The sequence below is a fragment of the Rousettus aegyptiacus genome, unplaced genomic scaffold (assembly GCF_014176215.1).
Source record: "Rousettus aegyptiacus isolate mRouAeg1 unplaced genomic scaffold, mRouAeg1.p scaffold_m13_p_4, whole genome shotgun sequence".
Classification (NCBI taxonomy): Eukaryota; Metazoa; Chordata; class Mammalia; order Chiroptera; family Pteropodidae; genus Rousettus; species Rousettus aegyptiacus.
Window position 1 is genome coordinate 142051234 of NW_023416307.1, and position 12456 is coordinate 142063689.

General features: G+C 38.7%; 1 protein-coding gene and 1 pseudogene across 7 annotated transcripts in view; one reads left to right on the top strand and one right to left on the bottom strand.

The window, feature by feature from the left end:
- RBMS3 (RNA binding motif single stranded interacting protein 3) overlaps nt 1-12456 on the top strand; it is a 1178968-nt gene that overhangs the window by 227532 nt on the left and 938980 nt on the right. For all 7 annotated transcript variants that reach the window (XM_036219807.1, XM_036219806.1, XM_036219804.1 and 4 more), the window contains exon 3: nt 11104-11172. In XM_036219807.1, coding sequence (XP_036075700.1) covers nt 11104-11172 — 69 coding nt within the window. The remainder of the gene's footprint in view (nt 1-11103; nt 11173-12456) is intronic.
- Nucleotides 4001-10222, bottom strand: LOC107513148 (annotated as a pseudogene).

Consider the following 12456-nt stretch of genomic DNA (forward strand, 5'->3'; position numbering starts at 1 on the left):
GTAAGCAAAACACAAAGACTTGGTGACAAAGCACAAAGACTCTGAACTAAACTAGCTCAGACTCATTTACTTCTCCATCACTGGAAAATAAATCAAGAGTCAAAGCCTTTGAATCTAGTTACTAAATCAACCTTTAGTATTTAATTGCATCGAGATTTTCTCCTTTTTATTTTATTTATTTTATATATTTTTTTGCATTGAGGCTAGATTAGATTTATTTCATTTTGCATTTTGTAATGGAAGGAGGACACAATGAGTAACTCTTCCACTTTCAGAATTCACAACTTCAGGGAGAGGAACATGGAAATTTGGCCCAGACAAGCGCAGTGAAATAACTAACAGGCTAGAACATAGGGCACGTGGAGAAAGGTTAAATAAAACTGGTTGATTTAATAAAAAAAAAAAATGCTGAAGGATGCTTAGCATTAGAAGGAGATAGAGAACATGTGAGCTGCTTGTCGTATACCTTAATGCTCTGGGCTTTTACTGAAACTGGAAAGATTTAGGTTGCCTTTCCGGTAGCATTCCTTAGCCAACCGTTGGGATCCTCTGTGACAGTAGGAATCTGATAGAACTCCTTGACTGAGCTAGTTTGCTTCAGAGTTCTGGGATTGTCTAACTGAGCTCAATATTTCTTATTAAAATGAAGATAATTAGTCTATGATTGTGTTTATAAAGCATAAGAAGGGTAGAGACTGTTCCTTAAGAATTTCATGGATACTAGCAGCATAAGCCTTCAGTAAATGCTGAATAGAGGTAGCAACACATATTGGAATATGTATTCCGGGCTATCACAATGGTAATGAGGAAATCATGCTGTTATTTCAGTAGAAAAAAATATTAAAGAGGCTCCAGGACTTCACATCCTTTTTTCTTTATCAATTTCCCTTTCTTAGCTTGCCTGGTATGCATACTTACATGTGACTTTTTTTGTAGCTACTTATTAAGATGTGCGTGGGTAGAGCCTTTACCGTTTATACTTTGCAAAGTTTCTTGCCCTGGAAGAAAGGTTTTTTTTGTCAGCTCTCCATACCTTATTAATAATGTTACTGCTGTCTAGGTGATTTGCTATTTTGGTCTTGTTTCTTGCATGATTCATCTCGTTGGGGTTGGAAGCATGATTTTTCATTGGCAATTAAAATCCCAAAAGTCATGTCTGTCTTCCAGAGTTCAGTCTGTCTGAATAAGCCATGTTGGTTCCTGGATCATCTTTGTCAATGACTTTTTATGCTACGATGTTAAATACAGATGTCCAATTGGCACCTTCCAACACTATTTATTGGTTTATCACTTTTTTTTTTGTATGCTCAAGTCTTAATGCAGGAAAAACTCCAGCTACTGAAAAATGTACAAGTTCCCAAAGTTTCTTGTCTTATGGTGATGGGCAATTAGACTTGGAGGAAGCTGGCCAAGCAAAGGACAATTGTGGGATGCAACACAGAGGCTGAGTGGCTGGCTGGCAGTATTGCAGCGGCATCTGGCAGCTTTCCTCAGTTATGAACTGCCTTCCAGGTTTCTGCATAGTACTTCTCTTTCCTTTGTTTAACAGAACACTTTGTTAAAAGGGAAACCTCTTAGCAGCACTCTCTGCGTACTTTCTTCAGGAAAATGTTCAACACTCTCCTCCTCTGAACTCCTTTCTCTATGATGTGAGTAACCTGGGTTTCCACAGCCTCAGCCTGAGGAAGGGAGAGAGAAGATGTAAAGTTGGGTAAAGATTTTAGTCTCAACATTTCTTTGACTTCTAGCTTAGCTCCGCTTTTGTAGATCACCTGGTTCTCTCAGTTGCCTCACAGTATCCCTGAGATGTTTCATGTGGTATAACATGTATCCATTAACCAACACTCTCGACTTTAAAGCAATGTCTACTATTTCCTTATTTCTTGCCCTAGTTACTTTAGCAATTGATGTTTTGTATGAAGCTGTATCAGTAGGAACTACCCATCCCAAAAACTTAAAATCTGGGCCAATGGTGCTTTCTAAGAAATTACAGTAGCCTTTAGGGCTCTGGAATCTTACCAGTTTTTATTATGTTTGCCCTCAAGACTGTAACATCCATCACCACTGTCTCTTACTGAAGCAGTTTCCTCTTCATACTTGCCAAAGTTGAATAGGGTTACATTTGCTGAAACTATTAATTAATTTGATGTGCACTGAGCATCCACTATATTCCAGGCACAGGCATACCTGGTTACATGAGTAAATAAGACCTAGCCCCAGCTTGTTCTTTTCCCCATAACTTGTGGAATGTATAGTCTACAAAAGGAAGCTGCATTTAGAAGAGAATTACAAGACAGTGTGATACGAGTTTTGATAAGGCGTAAGTATGGATGTGTCGGAAACATAGCAGAAGGGCAGAAGCCCATTCTTGGTATTCAGAAAAGGTTTTCCAAGGGCAGAAATCTAAACTGAAACCCGTACCCTACCATCTAATTGGACTGCAGTGGTTCAAGGTTCAATCTATATTAGTAGATTAAAAATAAAATTCTTTTCCCCAAGCATCTTCCCACAATTTTAAGTAATATTTCTTTGGAACTTGAGAGTTCATTTAATCTGTTTAGAGAAAACTGCTATCAATAATATCTTCGGGGCCTCTACTTTTCATCATCATTGTCTTTCAATGGATGCATGTGGCAGTAGAGGGTATGCTGGGATTATTCTGGGATTTTTCTTTGCTTTGAAGATTTAATATTAATTGAAGAACCTCTTTAAAAAAATCGCTGGATCTCACTTCTATAGATTTGTAAATTCCTAGTATCAGATAATTTGCATTTTAAACTAGCTACCTCATTATTTTGATCTGGGTAAGGCCCTTTGATTAACCATTGGTTGGTAAGAATGCTAGTAGGAAAAGATTGAGAGTATGAACAATTACTTATCTGATTTGTCAGGTGAGTTTATTTTGTCTGCACTGAAATCCAAACCACATATTATGGCTAGTTTATTTAAAAAAACACACCAAGGAAACTCAACCAGATTTTGCATTTAGTTCTTTGAGACTGATTTTCGAATACAGTCACCTCCATCAGAAGCATGAACACTGTCATGTCTTTAAAATTTGTAGTTAATGTTGACCTGTTGTTTTGTTGTTTCTATGGCCTTTTACTTTTATTCTTAGTACTAGAAAGTATATGGAGTATGTGAATGACAATACCTGCAATTACCATTATAAAGTCAATTATACTTGTGTCAATGCAGACCTGCAGTGTGACCTCTGGGAAAAAAAACTAAGTGTGGGCATGGAAATATTGTGGCACTTCTCAAGAGGGGGTAGATGTGCATTTCATATGGAGTTATTATTGCATGCAAATCCGAAGTGCCCATCTTATACCCTTCTCACTTCAAAGTTTCTTAATAATTTGTGTCGTATCCTATAGGTCACACATCTCACTTTTGTCTTTAAATTTTTTTTTAAATATGTTTTTTCAGGTTTAATTAAAGTCAACATACAATATTATATTTCAAGTGTATAATATAGTGATTAGGCATTTTATATAATTTATGAAGTTATAGTCCTGATAAATCTAATACCCATCTGATACATACACAGTCATTACATTATTATTGATGATATTCCTTAAAATCTACATTCCCATGACTATTTCGTAATTACCAATTTGTACTTTTTTTATTTCTAGCCCATCTCTTAATTTTTTAGGGAAAATTCCTCACATTACTGAACTAAACTGAAATGTATTAATATTCCACTCTTACATTTCTATGACAAACAGCAAAAAAAAAAAAAAAATTGAGCCTCCCCCTCAAAAAAGCAGGGAGAGGCTTATAAAACTAAATATGGATCTCAGCATTAATAGTTGAACAGGGAAAGGAATTGAAAAACTTTAATTAAAAAAATCATAAGTGGATAAAAAAAGTGTGTAGAAACTGAAAATTTATGAACTATTTAAAACCTGGAATCGCTGACTTTTTAGAAACTATACAAGTAAACCATGGGTAGTGGTGAACAGCAGGAAGGGATTATGGATGAATCTGCATTGCTCTAGCTGCTCCCCATGCCAGCCGTCTCTGAAGAAAACTCGATATTGATTAGATATTGAGCCAGGCTAATGCTGGCAGCAGATCCAGTGACAGTGACCTGCCCATCAGATCCTTCCACTGGGTTCGCAATTTGGATTTGCCACCCAGACATCTGATGGATCTCATTGACTCTGGCGCCTTGATGCCAGATTACACAGCTAATTAAATAATTTCGAATGAAGAGTTCATGAGAAGTAGTCTGAGCAGATGCAACCAAACCTGCGCTAAATCCGGTGCTGTCATGTGTCATAGGAAAATGAGACCGTTTCATAGTCAACTGGTGCAACTTGGTCAATTCTGGCTGTGGAATGGCATACTGTCCTTGAATGGTATAGGCCTGACCACCTGCAAAGATAACTGAAGAATTGGACAGCTCGGGCTGGTATAGAGTGATCACACCCTTTGGGGAGTACTAGGAAAGAGTCTTCAAATATGACCTTGCAAATGTGTATCACACACTCCGTGATGGATTGTGAAATGACAGCAATAGTGATGGCCTCCTCAGCTGAGTTGGGGAACGTAGCCTCTGCCACCTGAAACTGAACTCCTTTTACTCTCATATTTCCTTGATTTTGCAACCACTTTTTCCAATGAGAGAGCCACACCGACTAGCAGGGACCATCAGCCTCAGGGTGACTGAGAGGTCTACTGGCAGCTGTTCTGTCGGTCATAGAGCTGCTGATGTCCTCTTTCAGTTTGTCAATAATCATAGCAGAGGCTTCGAAGGTGGCATTAGTGAGTCTAGCCAAAGTGATAATTTTCTCAGGACAATTTCTTCCTGAGATGTTGATGCGCGCACCACTCTCTTTGCTCACCTTCTTAACTGAGTCTCCTTTCTTTTTGATGGTATGCCCAATTTCCTTTGCATGCATAAGTAACCAGGTGGTGAGAGTGATGTTTAACCCACCTCCAGTCACACCAGTGTTGAGCAGTGTTTTGGGGAGCCAGACTTAGAGGTCAAGTTTTCAGTCACTGCAGGTACAAGGTGACTGAGGGAAAAAGGGGAGCCAGCTGGTAGGTGAAGGGTGGGAGGCAGGGGGAAAAAGCAATAGGGCCAGCAAGAGGGCCAGCACCCCCCACTTCCATGGATGGAGGATGCAGGGGGCATAGCAATTTGTACTTCTTAATCCCTTCCACTTTTTCATGCAGTCGTTCAACCACCCTCTCATCTGGCAGTCATCAAAATATTCTCCGTCTCTATGCGTTTGTTTCTGTTGTGTTCTTTAGATTCCACATAGAAGTGAAATCATGTGATGTTTGTTTTTCTCTGTGTGACTTACTCCAATCAGCACAGTACCCTCTAGGTCCATCCATGCTGTAGCAGATGGCAAGATTTCATTCTTTTTTTATGGCTAATATTCCATTGTATATATGTACCACCTCTTATTCATTTATCCATGGATGGGCACCCAGGTTGCCTCCATATCTTGACTATTGTAAATAATACTGCAATGAGCATATGGATGCACAGGTTCCTTCAAAGTAGTGCTTTGGGTTTCTTCAGATAAATACCCAGAGGTAGCATTACTGGGTCCTTTGCCTATTGTTAGAGCTTCTGTTTTAAAGTCTATTTGGTATGGTACAGGTATTGCTACCTCAGTTTTTTTGTTTATTTCCATTTTTCTGAAACATCTTTTTCTACCCCTTTACTTTCAGTCTATGTGTGTCTTTCGATGTGAAGTGAATCTCTTGTAGGCAGCATGTGTAAAGGTGTTGTTTTCTAATCCATTCGGTCACCTTATCTTTTGATTGGAGCACCTAATCCATTTATATTCAAAGTAATTGTTGATAGATATATCGTTATTGCTATTTTATTACTCATATTTTTTATCTTTTATCTTTTTTCTTCTTAAAGAGATCCCTTTAACATTTCTTGTTATACTGGCTTGAGGGTGACGAACTCCTTTAGCTTTTTCTTGTCTTGGAAACTTTGTCCTTCCATAGCTTTGCTGGGTAATGTAATCTTGGTTGTAGGTCCCTGCTTTCTATTACTTTGAATATTTTATGCCAATCCCTTCTGACCTGTACAATTTATGTTCATAAATCAACTGACAGTCTTATGGGAGCTCCCTTGTTAGTAACTAACTGCTTTTCTCTTACTGCTTTTTAAGATTCTCTCTTTGTCTTTAAAATTTGGCATTTTAATAATGATGTGTCTTGGCGTGGGTCACTTTGGGTTCATTTTGTTCAGGACTGTCTGGGCTTGTATTTCTATTTCCTTTGCCAGGCTAAGGAAGTTTTCTATCATTACTTTTTGAAATATGTTTTCAATTTTTTGCCCTCTCCCTTCTTCTGGTACCCCTATGATGAAAATGTTGTTATGCCTAATGGTATCCTAAAGACCTTTTAAACTATCCTCATTATTGGATTCATTTTCTTGTTGCTGTTTTAATTGGGTGTTTCCTGCTAACTTATCTTCTAAATCTCCAATCAGCTTCATCTAATCTACTGTTAATTCCTCCTAATGTATTCCTTATTTTGTTATTATATTCTTCATTTTTGGTCAGTTATTTTTTTATGTTTTCTATCTCCATTTTTATGTTTCCTATCTCTCTGTTGATGTTCTCACTGAGATTTTTGAGCATCCTTATAACCAGTGTTTTGAGCTCTGCATCTGGTAGATTGTTTGTCTCCATTTTGTTTAGTTCTTTTTCTGGAGCTTTATTTTGTTCTTTCATCTGGGACATGTTTCTTTGTCGCCTCATTTTGACTATCTCTCTGTCTTTGTTTATACGTATTGAGTAGAGCCGCTATGTCTCCTGGTCTTAGTAGAGTGGCCTTATATTGTAGGTGTCCTATGGTACTCAGTGGTGCAGTCTCCCTGGTCACGTTGGCCGGGTGCTCCAGTTGTGTCCTGTGTATGAGTCGTGTGTGCCCTCCTATTGTAGTTGAGCCTTAATTGCTGTTTGCACATCAATGTGGGGGCTGGGCCTTCAGGCTAATTGGTGGTAAGGACTGGCTGTGACTACAGTTGAGGAACTGTTATACAGAGGCTGACCCTAGCGAGCAGGATTTGCTTTCGCAGGGCTATGGTGCCTGCCCAGTCTGCCCTTTGGGAATGTCATTCATGAAGATGGTTGGGTGGTGCTCTGGTGTGTTGGTTCTGGGGCCTCTTGAGAGGACCTCTGTTTCAGGTCAAGTTCAGTCACTGCCTGTGCCCTGCCTGGGGCCACTTGGTATCAACTATGAAGTGATCTGCAGATGGTTGCCATTTGTTCTGGCCTTGGAGGTGCATGGGAGAGGCTCAGCTACAAACTGAGACCAGCAGCTGCTAGTGCCAGGCTTGGGGCCACTTAGCAACAGATAAGGGGCATGCCATTTGCAGTTTATGAACCTTTGAGAGATATTAGGAAAGTTCACTGCTTGAGCCAAGACAGGTCATTTGTATGAAAAAACCACTAGAAGCGATCTGGGTGGGCCTACAAGTTGGGAGAGGTGGTGTCTCAGGGAGTTCCCAGGGCAGGATGAAGGGTGTTAGCTAAATTGATGGAGATTCAGATATGGCAGCTGTCTTAGGCCATATTGCTGGATGTGGGGAGGGTTCAACAAAGTAACAATAGCTTCTGCCAGCACTTGTGTCTGGGAGAAAGCTACCCCTCCAGCTCTAGCCCTGAAACCAGATAAAATTCAGTTCTTCCCCTTATGTCCCTGGAACCTTTCAAAGGTCTGCCCCAGTGCTGGAGCTCTGAGTGAGTGAATATCAGTAAGTAAGTGTGCATGTGGGCCCTTTAAGAAGAATGTCTGGGACATTAGCCACCCTCCATCTCACTCAGCCCCAATTCTCCCTGGTTTTCACAGCCAGAATTTATGGAGACTTCTCTTCCAGGCACTGGAATCCTAGGCTCGGAATCCTAGTGTAGGACTGGAGCCCCTCGCTCCTAAGGGGGACTTGGACCTCTGTAATGAAGATGTCCTATTTTTTAACCACCGCACATGGATGAGGGACCAGTCCATTTCACATCTTCTGCCCCCCTCCACTAGTCTCTATGTGGCTTTCTCTGTATATCCTTAGTTATAGGACTTCTGTTTAGCTAAACTTTAGGAGATTCTCAATGATGGTTGTTCTGTAATTTTGTTGTAATTTTGATGTGACCATGAAAGTAGGCAGTATAGCATTTCCCTACTCTACCATCTTGATCAAAACCCCAACTTCACTTTTTTTAAAAAAATGTTTTTGACTGTCAGTGCTCATATCTTGACTTTGATTACCATAATTTAGTTTTGATTAAAAAACCCAGGCTTTCAAGAAGACAAAAGGTAACCTGTATTGGTGTAGATGTGGAGGGAAGGGAACACTTGTGCACTGTTGGTAAGAATATAAATTGGTACAGCCACTGTGGAAGCAGGGTGATGGGTTCTCAAAAAATTAAAAATTTGACTACCATATGATTCAGAAATTCCACGTGTGTGTGTGTGTGTGTAATCTCCAAAGGAAATGAAAACAGAATTTTGAAGAGATAGCAGCCCTTTATGTTTATTGCAGCATTATTTACAATAGCCAAGATATTGAAACAACCCAAGTATGCTATATGAGATAAGACAGACAAGTCCAACAGTGAAAGACAAATGTTGTATGATATCACTTACATGTAGAATCTAAAGAAGTCAAACTAGTGAAAACAGAGAGTAGATTTGTAATCGTCAGGGGCTGTGAGGTGCAGGAATTTGGGAAGATGTTGTGTAAGGGTACACACTTGCAACTTTTAGATAAGTAAGCCCTGGAGATCTAATACATAGCTTAGAAATTATAGTCAACAGCACTGTGTTATAAACTTCAAAATTGTTAAGGGACTAAATCTTAATTGTTTTCACCATAAAAAAGAAATGATAATTATATGATCTGATAGAGATGTTTGCTAGCCCTATGGTTATAATCATATTGCAATATGCAAATGTATTAAATCAACATGTTATTCACCTTAAACTTACTCAACGTTATAGGTCAATTACATCTCAATTAAAAAACAAAGCTTTATTTTCTGATAACAAATATAAAATTTATTATTTTAGAAACCAATATTGCAGTTTGAAAGTGATGAGTTATGTTATCAAAGATGATGCCTTAAAAATTAGTCTACTGGTGAATTCCAAAATCTTATATTTAAAGAAACTGGAAGAGACTCTGCCAAAGGCCAAATTATTGGGGTAGAAAATCAGCTATCACCCTTTTCGAAAATGTGGGGAGCCTGGAGTCTGCTAAAATATTCAGGCAAGGGGTTATCCTGGATTATTTTCTAGTTGACTGAGGTTTAAGTAGAAGTTCATCTGGTATTTTAAACACATAATATTGGAAGGAATCTAATCTTTCCATGGAAATTTAGTGTCACTAAAATAAGTAATCACTTATCTACTTTAAAAGTGGAATATCATTTAACTTAATATATTTCAGGCTGAATGAAAAGAAAGCATGGGAACCACGTAATTTAACCCTATTTCACAATTAGGAAAATGGCATCAGAGAAGGTACATGGTCATGCACTGGTAAAATCAAGTACATTTAAAGTTCATTCCTACTGCTTCTCACTAAGGAAATATGATTAAGCTTTTACTTTAACGTCTAGCTACTTCCCTCCCTTTATCTATGTTAAAAATGAAATGCTCTTCTCACACTTTGCTATAAAGCCTGAGCCCATTAACCTCAGTGGGGCAGGCGAGACAAGGAGGATCTGAGAGTTGATCCCAGCACTGCCTCCTCAGAAGGGCTGATGCTAGAGGGAAGTTGAATTGAACAGGCAGAATATAGCATTTAGCCAACATGCCAACCTCCCTGTGGCAGAGATTCAGGAAAGCTGTCAGAATCAGCAAAGGCCAGCACAGAATTACACAGGGATCCTGAAAGGCAGATGGAATGCAGTGATAGTGAATGCCAGCTTTTGCAATACTATATTGGTCTATTGATCATTTTCCAGATATACCAATCTCTTTCACATCTTCATGCCTCTGTCATCATGCTCTGTCTGCCTGAAGCATCCACACGTTTCTGAGGAATTGAAATCTTATAATTTGACTCTTAATTTGAATGAGCTAGCAGAGTATGTCATTATACGCTGCAAGTAACAGAAAATGTGATTATAGCCAATTACACAAGGAGAGCTTAGGCGAAAGTAGCAGCCCGAAACTGTGTTTTGGCTGCTTAGCAAGGTTAGGGTTTACATCTCTGCTCTGCTCTCGGTTTTTTCCTCATGGTCACAGAATGGTTGCTCCAGCTCCATCTAGCATATTTATATTTAGGGAGAAAACAAAGTGATAGGGAAGGTACAAGCCTTATCTTTTCCCTTTTATCAGAAAGCAAAGGGTTTCTCAGCTCTCCAGTCCACCCCTCCCCGCCCCATCACCAAATAATTATACTCTTGTCTCATTGGCCTGAACTGGAGGGAAAGAATGCTGAGAAAGTGAATATGTAGTTTTTCTAGCCTCTATGGTAGAAGCAGGCAAAGAAAAACGGGGTTAAGAATGATTTTGAATGAGCCTATCTTTAGTGAGCGTGTGGTGTTTTCCAAGCCCAGGGAGCTGGTAGCAATGGTATGGTTGTGTCTTTCCTAAGATGAAGGATCTTTTTTATAACAAGAATAACTGACTTTCAAATGACTTCACACATTAACTTGGATATCTGTATACTAGTTTCATCTCCGGCAGAAACTTATACTAATGTACCTTATTTTCTTCTTGTTGAATTAATGCCTTATATGTTATAGTACTTAATATACAAAGTGCTTCCCACCTATTATCATATTTGGTCCTCGCAGGGATCCCGTGACATAAAAATCATCATTCCAGTCTTACAGAAGAGAAAGTTGAGACAGAGAGTGCTTGCGTGGCTTGCACCAGGTCTGAAAACTAGTACAAACTGAGACATGAATCCAGATGTTGACTCCAGGGTCCACATTCTTATATTGTGGAGGAGACTGTTTTAAAAGAAACGAAACAGAAAGATTACATTCAGAGTCGAAGATGTATTAACGTTTGGAACTATGGACACTGAATAAATAATTTCTTTAGAGAACTATAAAGTGCATTCAGTTCGTGTGACAGCAAGAAATCTCTTTTTTTCCTTCCCTTTTTCAGAGAACCTCAGCCAGCAAGTCTGCAGGTGCTCCTTCCTACAGCAGATGGTCCAGTTCACAGCCGCATCAGGTAATATGTTCTTTTTAAGAACCTCGACATAACTTGTTTTCCTTGAAATGTGTTTAAACTTACAATTATTTTGTCACTGGTCAAGTGCGGAAAGCATTGGGCTCTTTTCTGTTCTCACCTTGAAAATGGCAGAGGGCTGTGCAAGTTGTTCATTCGTTACTTTTCTCAGCTTCAAGTTTTGGGTCTGGCTCTCTGAGGGGGACAGTGACCAGAAAATGCCGAAGTTCCACGTCCAAAGTCTTCCTTGGTGGATAGCTAATGAAATCAACCTAGATATTATTGGAAGTGAGATTTTCTTTATTTTTTCCCTTTAATCAAAGATGATCTCTACTGTCCTCAAATTCAAGGAAATTATGTATGTTCCCACATGTATGTACATACATACGTGTGTGTGTGGTACACAGTAACTCCATCTAAGAATGTATGCTCCGATAAATCAGAAAATGTACCAATATTACAAATAATCACTTTTTTTTTTTTTTTTTTTTTTTTTGCCTAGTTACTCAAGGTGATTTGTAACCTCTATTCAGGTCAAACAATACTGAACATTATTTCACCTCTTTAGGGGAAGTTAAGCCAGCAGAGTGCTGCTACGTCTCTGTGTGAAAAAAAAAAAATCTTTTCTGTTGGTGAGCAGTTTTTACAGGTGACACACTGTGATCACATCGACTTTATTTTGAAGCAGCACATGGTGAGAACACTAACTTTGAATTCTAAAAGCTGAGTAAGATTTGCATTCAAATTATATCCCAGGTATGAGGCCAGAAAGGAATAAACTACCATTTGTCTTTTGCTTTATTGGTCAGAATTCTCTTAGACTTTTCAGGTTACTTAGGCATGCTGTAGTGATTATAAGAGAGGCATATTATAAATGGTTTATGTTAACATTTTCTCTCTCATTTTATTGACTTTCTGTAGAAATTTAGCTTTGGTGACACTTTATCTCCACATCAGTATAATGTGAAAACTCTTTTTGCGTACAACTTTTTATCTTTTCTTTGCAGTTATAAATTGACATTTATCAATAAAACAATATCAAAGGTAATTCATAGGAGAAAAATAGATTCTTAAATTATGCAATATTTTGGTGAAAAAAAAAAGTTGAGTTGATGTCTTTGCCTCCATTGGCATCAGCTTTGTGTGGACATGATAGTTTCTGGTAACTTCGAAAGGATATATTGCTTTGTGACAATAAACTGAGAAAAGAGGTGGCACAGGAAGAGAGAGAGTGGCACCAGTCAAGGAAGATTGCTTTGCATACCCAGGTTTCTTTTATTTCCTACA